Source organism: Gossypium raimondii, chromosome 8 (genome assembly GCF_025698545.1).
Source record: "Gossypium raimondii isolate GPD5lz chromosome 8, ASM2569854v1, whole genome shotgun sequence".
Classification (NCBI taxonomy): Eukaryota; Viridiplantae; Streptophyta; class Magnoliopsida; order Malvales; family Malvaceae; genus Gossypium; species Gossypium raimondii.
The window spans coordinates 60667293-60686025 of NC_068572.1; the positions used below are offsets into that span (position 1 = coordinate 60667293).

The 18733-nt window shown below is 27.4% G+C and overlaps 1 protein-coding gene across 1 annotated transcript; it reads left to right on the forward strand.

Annotated features, from left to right (window-relative positions):
• Positions 1–4618: 4618 nt before the first annotated feature.
• On the forward strand, positions 4619–10409 carry LOC105792765 (SUN domain-containing protein 3). The gene is made up of 5 exons (XM_012621534.2): positions 4619–4806; positions 5437–5623; positions 7040–8313; positions 8403–8488; positions 10126–10409. Exons 2-5 carry the CDS (start codon positions 5464–5466, stop codon positions 10373–10375), a joined length of 1770 nt encoding a protein of 589 aa, XP_012476988.1. The 5' UTR covers positions 4619–4806; positions 5437–5463; the 3' UTR covers positions 10376–10409.
• Positions 10410–18733: the final 8324 nt, after the last annotated feature.

An 18733-nucleotide genomic window follows, 5' to 3' on the forward strand; every position in this document is an offset into this window, starting at 1 on the left:
TATTCTTCTAATATGAAAAACATAATTATATTAACAATAGTTATGAACTTAACGCATCCATTCTATTTTACGTGATATAATCTCTACTTTTTAATTTTTAAATTTCCGTTCTGATATAAAAAATATGCTAGTACCATTAATAATATCATGATATGACATTTTTTTATGATTCTCGATTCCATTAGATTAATTATCGATAAAAATAATTAAATAAACAATTAAAAATTAATAAAATATTAAAATTTATAATCACATGATACAGAGATGATTAACAGTCAGTTTCATAACCGAGATTTTTAAAAAATAGAACTACATTCGAGCAAATTAAAATAAAAAATTAAATTTGCAATTATCACATATTACAGGGACTTACATTATTTGACTTTTTTTTAAATATGGCCAGCTATTTATTAATTAATTTATTCATCGTATGTCCGTTGCTTTGTCAATAATTATGCTAAAGTTTGAACGCATTAAAACTATATAATTGTTTATTATTAATTATTGCAAACATTTTCGACCGACTTCCAGAATTTCTTATGATTCAATATAATTAATACTTTAAGGAATGTGCAAGTTGTGTACCATTGAAGAAAGGCTTGATGTAAGTTAAATCTTTGCTAAAGCTTAATGTCTGACTTTTAATTCACAGATATTGTTTTTAAATTGAGATAAATATTAAATTTATATATAAACATCGATTAAATATGGAATTTGATACATGAATTTTAATTTGATGTAATTATATGTATGAGACTTAAATTATGATTCATACGTATACATGAAGCTTTAGTTTCGATTCAATTATGTATATTTTAAATATATATATATATATATACATTTATTTTCATACCGAATTAATATATTTATTTGCATATGAAATATATTAATGTCACATTATGCTACTTGATAATATTTTTAGTGATTTCTGAAAATTAAACAAAATCAAAATTTAATATATAATGATGTTAATTATTAATAAAAATTTAATGATTGTTGATAAATATAAAAATGTAAATTAAAAGATGAGTGTGAAAAGTATAATTTTTACAAATATTAAATTACTCATAAAACTCTCTTAATATACATATTTGTAAATTTATTTTGTGTTATTTTGAGCTCATGTTCAATTAATTCGTGATATAAACTCAATTAATAACTTTAATGCACGGATTACATGAGTAGGGAAGATAGTGCCTTTTAGTCCATTTGAAATGTATGAAAATATAATTATAAAATTATACTTCATCCCTTAAATTTATGATTATCTTTGTCTTGATGTAATTTTTGACTTCACCCTACAAATTAGTAACCCAACTCAAACTAACTTACTAATCATAACAATTAAAAAAAAAACCCATATATAAATTACATGTAATAAAACTTGAATTTGAACATTGAGGGTGGGTTTGGATGGGCGGTGCGTTTACCTGTGGTTAGTATAAAAACGGTGGTGAAAGTGAGATTAGATAGTGTAGTGATACTGTAGCGTGAGACAAAAAATAAGCTAAACGCACCGCACCATATCCAGCCGCCCATCCAAACCCACCCTGAGTCTTGAACTTCAATTTTACTAACAATCAAGGTGGAGTAAGAATTAAGGTGAAGTAAGGGTAATTTTTTTGGACAAACTATCTTAAAGTCACTAAACTATTAATAAATTTACATTTTAGTCACATAATTTTAAAAAAGTTACAAAATAGTCACTAAACTATTAAAAAATTTTCATTTAGATCACTAGGCTGCTAAACTTGTTGTGTGAGCTTCTCTGTTCACATTACTTGCATCAATCCAAAGCCTTTCTTTTCTTTTCTACAATTAAGACATTTTCCATGAAATAATTTTAAATATTACGAATTTTTGAATCAAAATCCAAATAAATTTCTTTTTCAAATTTCGACACTAACTGTCAAACCGACTTGGATATAATATATGTTTTTTTTACTCGTTGATGGGTATTGATCCACCTATCGATTGTCGCTTGGAGATCGCTAATTGGACTTTGAAAGAAAACTTTAACAATCCAGTAAGTTAAATAAATTTTTTTAAATAATTCAGTGACTTAAATAAAAATTTTTAAATAATTTAACTACTGTATTATAATTTTTTAAAATTAAATATTTAAAACTTTACGTTGTTTTTTTTTTTATTCCTTTAACAAACAAATGATTTTTTTTATAGTGTAGGTGGTGGTGATGATAGCTTACACCACCTCCATTTTGGTAATTCTTTTAAGGAAAGAATGAGTTGAAATACGTGTATATTTGTCATCTTCAATTCCATATCACAAATATTGGTAATCCCCACGATATGGTTGATTGCTCTTCCTACTTTTTCAACTAAACCCAACTCAACTCACCAACTCAATCCAATTTTTTTTATTGAAACTACAAATAAATTTTTTATATAATATGCCGGGGCGAAATTCAATGGGAAATCTCGAAAATCCAACATTAAAATTAAATTATAATTTTTATGATAGTAAAAATGTAATTTAACTATTTTAATAATTTACATTTTATAAATTTTAAAGCATTAAATTTCATCAATAGAATCTTAAAAATATTTTAAAATATAACTTTGTTGAACATTAAATAGCATTGAAATTTGGACTTATTTGATTTTTTGTAATAGTACAATGGTTAAACTGATCCATTTAATAGTAGAGGACTCGTTTGATCTGATCCTAGTAGAGAATCTACTAGGTACATTCACCTCTAAAATAAATTACCTTTTTTTAAAGCCAATTTTACTATCAGTCATTGTATTTATACATAAGTTACTGATTTAGTCTTTATACTTTAATTTGGTCAAATTTAGTCGTTGTATTTTTCAAATTGGTGAATTTTAGTCCATATACATTTTCATGTTTTAAATTTTCAATCTTGACCCAAATTATAGCAGTTAAACCCATTTTGGTTAAATTCGCTATTAGTCCTGCATTATATGTAAAGTTGTATATTTAGTCTACATTTTCTAATTTGATCATTCTTAGTCTCTATGCTTTGAATTTTAAATTTTAATATTGATGCAAATGATAGAAATTAAACCCAATAATTGGTTTTTTAGTAATATGTGAAAATAGTAAACTAATATGATATTCAACGCGTGCTAATATGTTTACCGATATGACTTTCAAATAACAAAACTTAATTTAACAAATTTACCAGTTACCATTTGATTAAGATTGAATTTATAAAATTTAAAAAGTATAAGGATTAAAAATGCAATTATTAAATCTAACCATATAAGTCTAAAAGCAGATTTTTTTTAAAGAAAAACAAGCCAACGTTAAAAAAATGCCCGTTATTACTCAAATTTCAAGTAACAATTTTTATTGGATAATATTCATATATGTTTTAATTCTAGAATCTTCAAAACTACAGAAAAGCACTTTTCATTTAAAAAAGAGCTATCAGTTTTAATATTTATTTTTCAAAAATATTATCACACGTTTTCAAATTCCATTATTTTTAAACACAAATTTCTATAAAAAATTTACCAAAAATTTAAATTGTATAACTTAAATTATAAAATATCAAAGTTTATATAAATTTATAAAATATTTTAAAATTATATCTACATATATTAATATAAATTTTACTTAGTTTAACAGCACGAGTTAAAAAAGAAAATATAAATATTATAAAAGAAAGTTCAATCAAAATTATAATTATTAACCTAATTATTAAAATTTCAGAGTTCTAAATTTTAGCAAATAACTAACCCTAATATAACCATCCATATAAAATTTGTATTTTAATTTAATTTTTAAATATAAATAGTTTTTAGAAAATAATTCTGGATATTATAATATATGTTTTAATCGATTATACACTTAACTATAAAATTAACCCTCAAATTATATAGTTTTTCTTATTTAAGTTCTTAAAGAATTTTTAAATAAAAATAGTACTTAAACTATCAATTTCGTCTTATTTTACCATAAAATACAATATCGACTAATAAAAAATGACAGATGGCATGATTTTCCTAGATGCCGTACACTTTTTGGGTAAAATGAAACGAAATTGATAGTTTATATATTACTTTAAAAACCAATATGATTGAGACTAGTTTCACATTTAAACCTAGATTATAATATGCTTAAAAATGCAACAAGGCCGTTATATTTTTCACGTATTTGAAATTTAGTCATTTACTTCTTAAATTTTAAAATTTAGGTTTAATTCTCAATATTATAAAAATTATTCGTTAAATCCAAGAATGTAACACTTTGAAATTAAAAGAAAAAAAAGAAAAACTCACTTGATAGATATGTAAAAAATTTGACATTGTAATTAAAATTGAATTTAGTAGAAAGAATTTAAATATTTTTCACAATTAGACCTGAATTTTAAAATCTAAAATATAAAAATTAAATTCCTTAAAATAAAAAGGACTAAATCCCAAATATTTGAATAATACATGGACTTGAAGCGCATTTTAACCTTATGATATATCTAAAGGAAATAGAAATCGTTTGATTTTTGAAAAAAAAAAGTCTAAGCTGTAAGGCCGTTACCAAAGTGGACATAATAATAAAAAATAAATTAAAAACGGCGATGGGACAAGAGAAAACGCGGACCATTGCCATAACTACGCCGTTTCGTTTCTCTCTTTTGTTTACTTCCCCACGATACTTTCCTTCATGCTTTTATAGTCTCTATACATTCTCTTTTATTTCAATTTTCAATTTCGACAAATGATTTCTTTATTTTTTATTTTATTTTCATTTTTTAACTTCCCAGTAACCGAATATTATTATTAATCTTATGGTTCTCTTCACCCTGTAAACATTTTCAGGTGATTTGATTTGCATTTTTTTGGCTTATGATTTTATTTTTTATTAATTAATATTTATGCTCTGTTATTTGTTTGATCTTTGATGATTGTAAGATTGGATCTACACTGTGCAATTCAAGTTTCTAAGATTTTTTTTCAACTAAATTCGTTTGGATTTTCTCTGGTTATTGAATGATTTATGGTGTTTGGTTATCGCTGAGAAAATTGCTGAAGTGAAAATTAAAAAAAGAAAAAAGAAAAAAATAATGTTTTGATTTGTAGATGGAAATCCAAATTCAAATCAAGTCGGTATTGCTCTACTTGTCCCTTTTTTTTTTCTTTTACTATAGTATAATTTTATTTTGGGATGTGAATATGATTGCCTTATGGAAGAATCATTGATGTCGTTTGCGATTATTGATAAATTTCGTGGTTGCTGATGTGAAAAATGGATGTCCATTTTTAGATTCGGTTTTCTTTTTTTTTTTGTAAATATCGGGTCGGTGATTGAAATTTGAATTTGAAGCAATCATTTTCTTCCCCCTTATTTGGTTTCTGTTGACTTGTTTAAGTCCTTTTGCTCAATCTACAAGTTGTAGTATCTGATTGCCTATTGGTTTTCATCCACACTTTTTGCTTTTTATATTGCAGTCTGCGGGCATACTGGATTGATGTGCTATGCAGATATCACGTACAGCTCTTCTGAGAAGAAGAGCTTTGGATGGAGTTATGTCTGTAAGGAGTCGCTTCTACAAGGTTTCTCTGTCTTTGGTTTTTGTTTTGTGGGTGCTTCTCTTTCTCTTTAGCTTGTGGCTTTGTCATGGTGATGGTTACACAGGTAATCTTTTCGGTTATTGTCCTCGTCAACTTAATTGTCATCTTCTCCGAACCAGAATTGTTATTGTTCTGTTTGCTTGTGTGCTTGTGTGGGTGTCAGTCTCTATTAGATCTCTTGTTCATATATGATTATTGTGCATGCATCGAGTTACTCTTTAATGTTTTTGGTTCATCATGGTGGATTAAATAGATATGCAGATATTACTCTTAGATTAATCTTTACTTGATTTTAAAGTGGAGTCTGTCCTCGCTACTCTCCTCTCTCTACACTATTTTAAGCTTGTAATTGTTCTTTGAATCAGCGGGGGCATTTCTTATGCTATACTTTTGTTTCCTTTTTTTTGTGTATGTGATTATGGCAATAATCTGCTTGAGTAGTTGGGTGCAAGTCATCCGGATTCTGGAAGGCTAATGATTACATTAGGAGAATGAAGGAGTGGATTTGAAAAAGTTTTAAACTAGAATGGTTTTACATCTTTGCTGAATTGCAATTAAACAGATAAATTGAAGAAGTGCAAGAAACTGAGGATAATATCATGCTACAGTTTCACTAGTAATAATTCAATTAAGTTGCTTCAAATATGTGAGATATCCAATCAATATGAATAAGAGCATAAATCTCAAACTTGTTTCATTCAGGACGTGAAGTAACATAATACTTAGAAGGGGAAAAATAAGAAGTGTTGGCACGGTTCCTTTCTATTTTTCAGTTACCCCATACTTGCCACTGCAGAGCATTTTAGCTCCAGTGCTGCTCTTCCTGTTTATGCTGAATGTTGTTGTCATCGCTGGTTCTCTTTGCCTTTAGACTTAACTTTGTTTATAAATTTAGTTGAACTTCAGAACATCAAGTTAATATATCTATGCTAGTTCTTCTGTTTTTGTTCAAGTGTCTCTTTATCTTTCCTTTTTTAATCTGTCTGTAGTTAGTTAGTGGCTCATTTTAGAAAAAAATTATGGGCAAATGTTGAAGGTAATTCTTATTTCAAATGACTTGTCTAGAATAGGAAAGAAGTTGTAAGCCATTACCCTTTCCTTGAGTTTTCTTAATCTGTATCTCAATTCAGTTTTATACTTTTTCTTTGCGTAGGAGCTTAAATACTTATTCTAGTTGTCCTTGTCATGGAACTTTGCTAATTTTTCAAGGTTTCATCGCTCTGATTCGATAAATGTCCTATCATTTTGTTTGACTGTAGTGCTGAGAATTTAGGTATCTTTCATATTTCTAGTATTTGTCTCCTGGAGTGCATTTGTTACTGTTGTTTTCCCCTTAGTAGTACATGTGTTTACTTGGAGCATATTTTAACCAATTAGAAAGATGTAGGTCTTCTTCCCTATGTACTGTTTGGATAATCTTTAATTGCTGGAGAGCATTTGCATGTCCTCTTACTAGTAGTAATCCTGTTATTTTATATAGGTGGATCTGTAGCATTTGGCTTATCAACAGGCGATGAAGCTAGGGTGGGAGACAATGAACATTCTGATTCTCCTGGTCAATGTTTGGCGGACAAATCTGGTTCTTTTTCTTCTCATGATGGTTTTTGTACAAATGGTGCTGAGATCACAGCTCTTCATGTTGATTCACCTGCAAGTGAAGAAGTTTGCAAAAATGATGTCTCTACTCATGAGCAACTTTATGCTGATAACTCGGTTGTTGATATAAAATCTGAAAACGGCTCTCCAAAGTCTGATAGACTGTCCCATTCCGTGCCTGTTGGTCTTGACGAATTCAAGAGCCGAGCATTCATTTCTAAAAGTAAATCTGGTACTGGTCAGGCAGGAATAACACATAGGTTGGAGCCTGGGGGTAAAGAATACAACTATGCCTCAGCTTCAAAAGGAGCAAAGGTCCTGGCATATAACAAGGAAGCAAAGGGTGCCTCTAATATCTTAGGCAGAGACGAGGACAAGTACCTCCGGAATCCTTGTTCTGCAGAAGAGAAATTTGTTGTTATAGAACTTTCAGAAGAAACTTTAGTAGACACCATTGTAATAGCAAATTTTGAACATTACTCCTCTAATTTGAAAGCATTTGAGTTGCTTGGGAGTTTGGTTTTTCCGACAGATGCTTGGATTAATCTGGGGAACTTTACTGCCACCAATGTGAAGCTTGATCAGAGATTTGTTCTTCAGGAACCGAAATGGGTTAGGTATTTGAAGTTAAACCTTCTGAGCCATTATGGTTCCGAGTTTTATTGTACGCTAAGTGTTATTGAAGTGTATGGAGTGGATGCAGTGGAGAAAATGCTGGAGGATTTGATCTCTGTTCAGGATAATCCGTTTGGACCTGAGGATGGAGTACGTGATCAGAAACAACCGGCTTCACAAATGGAGTCCACTCAACGCGATGATATTAATCAAAATTCACACAAGGAAATGGGATCTGAGCCACCAGTGGATCAATTAAATGTGCAATTTGATATTACTAGTAATGTTGTTCCCAATCCAATTGAAGAAATTCGGCATCAACAAGTTGGTAGAGTGCCTGGAGACAGTGTTCTAAAAATTTTGATGCAGAAAGTTCGAGCTTTAGACTTAAATTTATCTGTTTTGGAGCGGTATTTAGAAGATTTGAATTACAAGTATGGCAATATCTTTAAAGAATTCGACAAAGATATCGGAGAAAAAGATAAAGTTCTAGAGAAAATTAAATCAAACGTAAAAGATCTCACTGAAAGCCAGAATATCATTGTATGTGAAACTCTTAGTTGATTCAATAGTAGTTTTATTTATTTGAATCAGGTGCATTTGACTCTAATCATTTTGGTTTTCATTTTCAGGCTAAACATGTTGCTGATATTGCTTCCTGGAAATCTCTGGTTTCTGTGCAGCTGGATACTTTAGTCAGAGACAATGCTGATCTCAGGTCAGTTCTATCTCTTAATGCTAAATTTGCTCAAAATTCATTAGTTTGTTTGGTATGATTTTACTATTTTAATTCACCAATAAGGTGCTGCACCTTGGTTGCTTCTGTACTAGTTTTGGGACAACATATAGTTAAAAAATGATCTTTTTTTCTTTGAATAACAGACAATTATAGCTGAACTAAAATGAAAGGAAACTTAAAACCAACAAAACCTTTAATAGGCAATTTCATCAATTTGGTTATGTTCGATCTCCTTTTGTAGCATTTGAAGTTTTTTTAAAAATATATTTGAAATAGTAAAACCTTTTTCTTGAATTCATATAAAACAGTTTCGTTTTATACTTTTAAGTAGTTATGATATAGAAAAACCAAAGTCAAACCGAATTTGTAATATCATGTATGATAACCAAGTATGATGGTTTTCTTGTTGTCTCTTCATTCTTTTGGGAATGAAACATTTATACTATGTTTGCTGGAAAGGAAAAATGGGGGGGAGGGAGGAAGGGAAGTTATTTTTCCTTCATTGTATTTGGAAATAAAATAGAGGCAAAAGGAGGAGATTTGGGGTAAAGTTGTGATTAAAATTGTGGTGAATATACCTAGCAGGCCCCTCTATTATAGGGATCAAATCAAATTAATCCCTCTACTATTAAATGGATCATTTTAATCCCTATACTATAAAAAAGAATCAAATAAGGTTAAATTTCAACAAAGTTAGCATTTACTGTTTAACTCAGTTAATATTTTGAAAAAATTTATGATTCTGTAAATGAAATCTTTTGTTTGTAGTAATATTTCATGTCATTTTTAAACCGTAATTGTTAATGCAGTTACAATTTGGCTTTATTTTGATTATTTTTAGTAGTACAAAGATTAAATTGATCCATTTAATAATAGAGAGGCTAATTTGATCCAATCTCTATAATAGTAAAACTAAGTAGGTACTTTCACCTTAAAATTGCATTTATGCTCATGATTTGCGTATGCATTCTTATGCATTCTTGTGCATCCAAACTCATGTATATCATGTTAAAAAAGGAGGCACCATGGTTAGAATGTAAAACCCTGAATCAAGTCAACATCCATATTAAACCATGTCCATAGGGCTATTTGCCTAAAATCTGTTCCATGCTGGTAAAAGTACCATGGAGGCCCCTGTACTTGGAGTCGGATTGCATTTTGCCCCCTATAACTAAAAAAAGCGGCAAATTTGTCCCTATATGTTAGATCAAAGAGCACCTTTTGTTAAAAATTTCATTCATTTTTGCTGTTAAAATTGGTCCCTTTACATCAACATGAGGTACACATGACATGCCACGTGTCATTGTTTGGTTATTCTGTCAGTTATGTCAATTTTTAATGGTACTAATAGATGAAAATTTTTAACAGAAATGATGAATTTGCTCTTTGATTACAGGGTCTAATTTGCCCATTTTTTTAGTTGAGGGGGAAAAATGCAATCCAACTCTTAATATAGGGGCCTCCATGATATTTTTACCATTATATATATATTTTTTATTGCTAACTAAAAGTTGCATAGTTTTGAAAAATTGTTGGTCCATAAAATCTTTTTTGTGGGATTTTGGTGGGGGTTTTTATTTATGTCTAGACTGAATATAATGGCCATTAAATTTCAGATGGGAAATCGAAAAAGTTTGGAAGAGGCAAACATCAATGGAGAACAAGTTCATAGCAGTATTTGTTGTAACGTTAGTATTCGGATTATTTGCATTTGTGAGGCTATTGGTAGATATGTTGTTGAGCATTTTCAAGTCTTTTATTAGTGTTGAAACGTTGGAGAAGCCATGGAAATTTTGTTCCTCTAGTTATTCCTGGCTTCTTTTGCTCTGCAGTTGTAGCATAATTCTTTTTATATTATCTATTTAAGATATAATTTTGTGGGGGCATTTTACATTTCCAATTTGGATTTTTTTTTTTTTACTAAGTGCATGCATGTGCTTTGCAATTGATTTATAATTTAAACTTTTTGAGAATTGAATATGTTAATTTTATTTCATTTTTAACTTTAGGGATAAATGTAGATTATCTTTGGTCCAATGTGAATTTAATTATATAAATTTTAATTTGGTGCGATTGTATACATGAAATTTGAATTGTGGTTCATATGTATGTATGAAATTTTAATTTTGATTCAATTATACACATTTAAAAATAAAATGTTTATTTTATATTTGATCAATGTAATTATTTGTGTATATAATATATCAAGATAAAATGGTGTTAATTCGACAATATTATTAGTGATTTGTGAAAATTGAATCAAATTAAAATTTCATGTATAACCTTGCATAAGATCAAAGTTCATATATGATATTATATATTGAATCAAAATTTATGTATACTAAATAAATTCATTCCTTTGGAGTCCCAAAGCCTTTACTTCTTTGTATTAATTTGATTATCTATTTATCTATATTTTGTACTAATTTATCTATGTTTGCTGTCGTCAGTTGACCTACAAAATTATAAGGAAATTTTTTAACATATTGTAATGTAATATTTTCTATGAAATAAAACTTTTTTATAATGTTTTATCAATAATTATTTATATCTTTATAATTTATCAATTAAAAGAATTGTTAATTAAGTAATATTCTAACATATCTTTTTACATGAGTGCCAAACTATTGTTTAGATATTAATTTTTTTGTTACATTTTAAAATGTTTTAATTTAATCTAGATATTAGATTCTTTTATATTTCAAAATATTTTAATTGAATCCTTAATTTCAATATTGTATTATCCAAATCCTTTCATCAATCAATCATTAATTTAAACGTTAAATATCATATTGTAAATATGTATATTTATTACGTGAATAGCTTAGATTTGATATATTAACAAAGAAAATTTGTTATCAATATTTGGAAAATAATATGTTATTTCTTGTTTTCCTTTAACATGTAAAATTCAAGCGGTTTATATAATAGATATGCATATGTTTACAATTTAATTTATGTATTTAAATATGTTTCATGCCAATTTTGGGCTGACATGTGCAAAATAATAACAAATTTGATGGAAATATATTATTAATATAATAGAGATACTTTTGGAATCCAATTGAAATATTTTATAATTTAATGACCAATTTAAAATTAACCCAATTCTTTAATGTGATAACTATACTTTAAAAATATCAATTTCCTTAATACCAAAAATTTATAGCATAAACTACGCCTTAAGCTATTAGTAAGTTTATGTTCTAATCACTAAATTTAAAATGTATAAAATGATCATTGAACTATTCGAGCCTTTTATTTAAGTCATTAGATTGTGAAAATCGCTATTATAGAGTCTCCTCTGTTTGTATCTCTACACCAATTGAAAACTCCATTTCCTTTTTTTTTTTTCTATAGATCAGCTTTTCTATGAAACAACTTTGAATATTATAATTCTATGAACCAAAATCCAAACAACTTTATTCTTTGATTTTCGACACTAATCATCAGATCGATTTGGATCTAAAATATATTATTTTACTCGTCGATGACTATTGATCCACCATACTGATCATTAAGTTGTTACTTGAATCTCATTAGCCGGACTTTAAAAAGAAACTTAACAACTCAATTACTTAAATAAAAACTTTAGAATAATTCAGTTATTTAATTGAAAAATTTTAAATAATCCAATAATCGTATTATAACCTTTTTAAATAAAATGACAAAATTTAATAATAGCTTAGTGACTTTAAATATAATTTACCCAAATTTACATGATCCGTTACCCCACCATTAAGAAAAATTCCATTTCTCTTGTGGTAACAAGATTAAGGTTGAAGTAAAGATTACGTGGCATAATATAATAAACCAATGTATAATGATTTAGATGACTCTTAAACTTTATAGGAAATGTGATTTTAGCAGCACATTAAATGAAATGTAAAATACACGAATTATTTAAATATTATTTTCTTCTACTAATTTATGGATTAACATAGAGTTTAAAGTAAATATTTGGGATAATTGCAAGTTTTACCCCTGCATTTTAATGAATTTGTTAATGTAGTACCTGTGCTTTCAATTTGTTCGTTTTGACACCCATATATATATTTTCTTCACTTTGGTATTTCAACTTAACGGTGTTAATTTTTGACATAAATTGACACATGACTGAATATTATAATGAGATGTGGCATAGTGAGCCACACCCAAAACTTTGAACGACTAATAAGAGGGACTTGTTAAAAAAATTCCCCTTTTTATTTATCAAAATAAAAATGAATTAAAAATAAATAACCCAAATATTTTTTAACCCCCAAAAAAAACTAATTATTCACTCTTCCTTTCTCCCATCCTCCTTCATAACTCTTCCATTGCAAATAGCCATGCAAAACCGCTACCTATAATCTCTTTTGAACTTGTTCCATTACCATGGTTGTTTGAATCAAATCGAAATGATCGATAGACTAATTAGATTGAGAATCGATCATGGTATTGATTTGGAGAATGTCATTAAATTGGTTGAACTAAAATTTTAAAATATATAATTTTATTTTTTAATAAATTTTTAATAATTTATTTAATCAAACCGAATAAACCGATTAAATTAATCAAATTAATTAAACTGATAAATTAATAACGCCACTAAAATGGAAAGTATGCAATCAAATTACTGTTAAAATTTGGACGCGTGCAAATTTTTGACTTATCAATAGGTTCCTACTTACGTAGAGCCATGACCCCATCCCTTTTTTTCTAGAATTTTATTTCCTTACCTATTAAGTATATTATTTTATTAATAATTTATCATGTGAACAATATATTTAAAAATACACGCATTTTATTTTATGAACAAATTTAAAATAAAATTAAAACAACTTTTTTTATGAATAAGCATTAATTCAAATTTGATTACATTGATTTAAGTATAGGTACCGGTACAATTAATTTTCCAATCAAGCATTACAAAATCCAATTTAACTAAATATAAAATATATATTTGTAGCTAAATTTAAATTGATTCGAAAACGACATAAAGTTAAAAATTTTATTTAGAAGAGTCGAGATAAGATTATAAAATTTAGGGACTAAAAATATTGTGTTAAAAATTCTTAAATTAATTTATTAAATTTTCAAAAGTGCTAAAATTATAATTTTCTATTTAACCAAATGTTAAAAGGGATTAAATTTAATATTTAAACTTTGAGGAGGGGTTATAAAACAATCTTTTCATTGAGCCAAGAGGAGCTAAGGCTCCTACTTGCCTCCTTTTGGCCTGCTTGGAAAGAACCCACATTACAAAGCACAATTAAATTATATACTGAAATATATTCAGAGCTAAATCAAAATAATTTTGAAAAAAGGTCTAGATACGATAGGATTTACACTATAATAAATATGAAAAAGTTCCATAATTAATCTATATATAACGAGACTCAATTTAAGCTTTAATATCTCGAGTCTTCTGTTTTTACAACAATGACAAGCTCTCATTGGCTTGTGAATTTTATCTTGTGACGATAATGATATCGACAATTATAATAAGAAACAATCATTATAGGTACTAAATATGATGAATTTTGAATTTCTTATTGCCATTAAAGCAAGTCTTCATAACTAATTCGATCTAATTATAAGTTTAAACTAAATATTAAATTAGTGAATAATTATTTAATACACTGATATATGATTTTTAAATTTTATAAACAAGAGTTAAGAAATCATTGCATGTTTTTAATTAATATTTTTTAAAACAGACATGTTTTAATGTTTTCGTGCAATTAAAACTCCACCACTAATGCATCAGGTAATAATAATTTTGAAAAACAATCTAATAATTTATGGTGTGCGAAACGATTTCTATTGTTTGATAATTTTTTTAAAAGGTTTTTTAGTGAAATAAACATAATATTAATTATATTTGCTACGAAATATTATTGAAGCATTTTACCTTTTACAGACTAATAATAACCAATACTTAATTAAAACTTAAATTAAATATTACCGAAACAATATCTTTTGACATTGAAAATTATAATATAATAAAATTATCATATAATAACTATATTATATTATAATTTAAATTTAAAGTTACGTATGAGATTAAATAATGACATGTAGAAGTTGTAAATAATAAATAAAACTGAACATGAATACTCTGTATTTGTATTATTAGAATTTTCAAATTTTATATTATAAAAATGTTTTTCTAATAATTTATAAATTATAATCTATGTATTTATCATTAAAATATTAAGAACACTATTTAAAATTAGTATTAATGGTAAAAATATTATTAAAATAAATGTATTTAAATCAATTAACTTAATTATATTGTTAACAAAATGAAGCAACAACTGGTTAAAATTTTGTGTTGGCAATTCAATATTTAAGATTTGAGTCTTCATTATTAAATCCCTCCTTAATTTTTCTTTTTTTTTAAAAGAAGAAGTTTTAATATGAAAAATATATTTTGTAAAATGAATACACGTTTTACTAAATTAAGTTACATTAAAGTGTTAAGTATAGCGATAAATCACGTTGCACTTTTAAGTAGAGAATGCTAATTTGAACCTTAGAAATGGCATTATCAGAAGGCACTCACAAATTCGAACATGAAAGATAAAAATGTAAAAGGACCACTTCAACCCCTTAAACTTTGATATCAAGCAAATTAGTCCCCCATCAAAAATCGAAACAATTTAGTCATTGTCAATTTAAAAAATAAGCATATAAGGACGATTAATTACATAATTTTTTTTCAATTTTACATAATTTTGTTTGGTTTAATAATAAATTTAGCTCCCAATTTTTATATGTGTTGTCTATTTATACATATTTGAAGTAAAGTTTTTTACATGTTCTTTTGAATATTTTAGATTTTTAAAAGTTTATACATTTTCAAGATTCTTTTAGAATCAATACCAGATCCATAGAATATGTTAATATTGAGGACTTAATTTGTTATTATATCAATCAAAATGATGTACAGTTGAAGAAAAACATTAACTATTGTGATTAATTGTCATTAATTGCTCATTTTTAAATTAATAATGATTAATTTGCTCCAAAAATTTTGAGAGAGACCAATTTACTTAATATTGAGATTGAAAGAGACTAAAGATGTATTTTTACTAAAAAAGTTACATCAAAGGGATAAAACAACATTAGTCCTCAAATTTGACAAAATTCTCAAGTCCTAGAAAATTTTTCTTCCACGTTAATCTTGGAACTCGCCAAATTTCTAAATTTGATCATTAAGTTTGGGTTTATTATAACATCTCAGTCTTATATTATCACATGAAATTTTAAATAATATATATATATATATTCTAGAAAACGATGATTATTAAAAACATAAACAATTTTAATTTTTAAAGTTATGTTATGAAACAATTTAAAATCTGTGGTGTCCATATAATTCAACACAATTCAATTTAAAAAAGTTACTAAATTTTGAAACTAATATAAAGACAAATGATTAGGTACTAACCCTATAAGTTAACTTTTTTGACAATCATATTTCAAAAAATCACATTCCATTAAAGTTATATATATTTTTTCCTTTCCTTTTTACCACTTAACCAAACAAAAATGGTTAAGGCCTTGTTTGGCAGTAGAAAAACACTTTTCTACCCCGAAACAACGTCAAACATTTGGAGCACGTTTGGTTCGCTGTAATGGAGTAGATGCATAATGGAATAGAGGCGTAATAGATAATTCTTTTGTTTGGTTGAATGGAATGGAATACATGCTAATGGTATTCTTGTGTTTGGTTGAATGAAATAGAGGTGTAATAGCATAAGGAAAAAAATTAAAATGACTAGAATACCCTTAGCAGAATTTTTTTAGGTAGATGATTATTGTTATTGTTATTAAATTTTAATAAGATTATTAATATAAATAATAAATAATTTAATCATATTTTAAAATAATTATTGTTAAATATAATTTAATCATGTGGAAAATGTCTAATTTCTAAATGGTTAATTGCATACCACATTTCCAGCATCAGTTTTCAATACAAAGCATTCATCCTTGTTCAAAATTTTATGCAACTCCATAATCATAAACTAAAAACAACTAAAGCATTCAATGTAATAACACCCCTCGAGAGTAATGTTCTAGTAAAAGTTTTCCTAAAAAGAGAAGGCTTCATCCAAAACAACCTTGTAATACCTCAAGCAGAAGCTGCTGCAACCTTCTTCCTCGATGCTGCTTCAGTACCTCATGATCCAACACCGGAATTGAAAATAGAAATAAATATGCTTTGAACAAAACATAATGAAAAGAAGCTTAATTATAAACCCGTCAGCAAAAAGAATTAGCAACTCATTACCTTCTCTGAAACCAGTCTTGAACCTGTGAGGGACATGGAGCAGATACCTCATCCTACCGGTTCTAGTGGTCTTTCTTCTGATTGCCTTCACACTCTAGTTATCTGAATCCCACAATAAAGCAATTCCCTTTAGATTTAAGGACTAACACCAAATTACAATCCAACCGTATCATATAAACACATCAAAACGGATGTTCATTCAAAGTTCTTGAAGTATTACTACTGGTATAAGCACATTTCATGTAACATTACAACTAACAAATCTATGGTTCAGGAAGAAAACACATTGATTCGAACTACAAGTCCATAGTTTTATATAGAAACATCTTAAAATTTTAATCACACCATTTTTCTCACCATATTCAGGAAATTGAATTCTTAACTGAATAAACGCATTCAAAGTGAAACCCAAATAGATATTCATGTCAAAGATATTAGCTTTGATATATAAGCACATAAAGAAAGAAACCCCAATAGTCAATCCGAGAAATCTAGTTGCAAATTAGACTTAGGAACAAAGTTAACAACAAAAACGAAAAACACAATAAACGATCTTGATAACAAAGAAAAAGCGGACGAGGCACTTACATGTCCTCTTACGAGCAGCAGGGAAAGCACAGGCAGAGCAACGGCTATTCTAGAGATGGAAGCTACGGCGGCCACACCTAATGCAGAGAGTGTAGGTCTTGTTCATTCTTTTACCAAAACTCCCTGTTCCCTTTCCCTGCACATTACCACATTTTTTAATTTCATTTTCAAATATACAAGTAGATCAAGGGGTGGAAAAAGAGAAATAAAAGAGAAATAAACAAAGATAATCCATGAAGAAATAAAATGAAGAAAGTAAAAGAAATGAACGATCAGAACCGATGGCAGAACCAATGGAAGGGAAAAGAAATTACCTGGAAGGGAAACGTAGGAGACTCGGAAGCTTGATGAGGACAAGAAATGGAAAAGAATAGATGAAAAGCAAGTGGAATCCCTAATCCGCGCAGAGGGGGCGTAACGCGCAATGGGGGTAATAGGCCAGTAACCGATTCGGGCTGTAATGTGATTACAGCGAACCAAACACCCGTTTGGTTGTGGGCCCGCTGCATAGGGGGGAATGCATGCCTATTGCCCCCAACCAAACGTCCCCTTGGTTTTTGGGGGTAAAAAATATATTGAAAAAATGTTTTTCTACCCAAATGTAAAAGTTGAGGCTTAGATGTTTTTGGCTTTTGCCTTTGGAGGTGCAAATTATCTAAATGCTCTTATTATATTACATATTTAAATTTAAAAATTTAGATTAATTTCTATTTTACTTATTATTATATTAAATTATCTAAAGTATTATATTAAATTATCTAAATATTATTTATTATTATATTTAGCATTTTAAATTATTTAATATTATTCTATTAAATTATTTAAATATTTCATATATCATTATATTAATTTATTTAAATTTATTTATTATTATATTTAAAATTCTAAAATATTGTCTAAAATAAATATTTTATTTTTTACTATAAATTTTAATAAGAATACCAAATACTTTAAAATTAACAAATAGTACTTTTTCGCAACATTTTTCCATAACTCTTATTAAACAATTTTTCCAAACTAAAATTTTTAAAACGCTTTTCAACCGCAAAAGTAATATCAAATCGCTTATAAATTTACTTCCTTTTCTCTTATTAATTTTATCAACCCAAACAAAATAATTTTATTTTCTTCCTTAATATAAATTTTTATTTTTATTTTACTTTATTTCCCTTTGCAATTATTAATTTAAACATGGTGTAAATGTTTATTTATTTATGCATTAGAAATTATTAAAAATCAAAATGTAGGAGGTAAATTTTGATTTTTGAATTTCCTTCTTATGTTTTTACCCAACAGTTAAAACAATGTTAAAAAAACGGCAGATAGAAAAGGAGTTGAAATGGAAAAATCAC

Excerpts from the sequence above, each read along its gene's own strand:
- LOC105792765 (XM_012621534.2), top strand. The coding sequence starts at position 5,464 with ATGCAGATATCACGTACAGCTCTTCTGAGAAGAAGAGCTTTGGATGGA. Across the intron at positions 5,624-7,039 it reads TCATGGTGATGGTTACACAG|GTGGATCTGTAGCATTTGGC; the intron begins GTAATCTTTTCG and ends TATTTTATATAG. Across the intron at positions 8,489-10,125 it reads AGAGACAATGCTGATCTCAG|ATGGGAAATCGAAAAAGTTT; the intron begins GTCAGTTCTATC and ends ATTAAATTTCAG.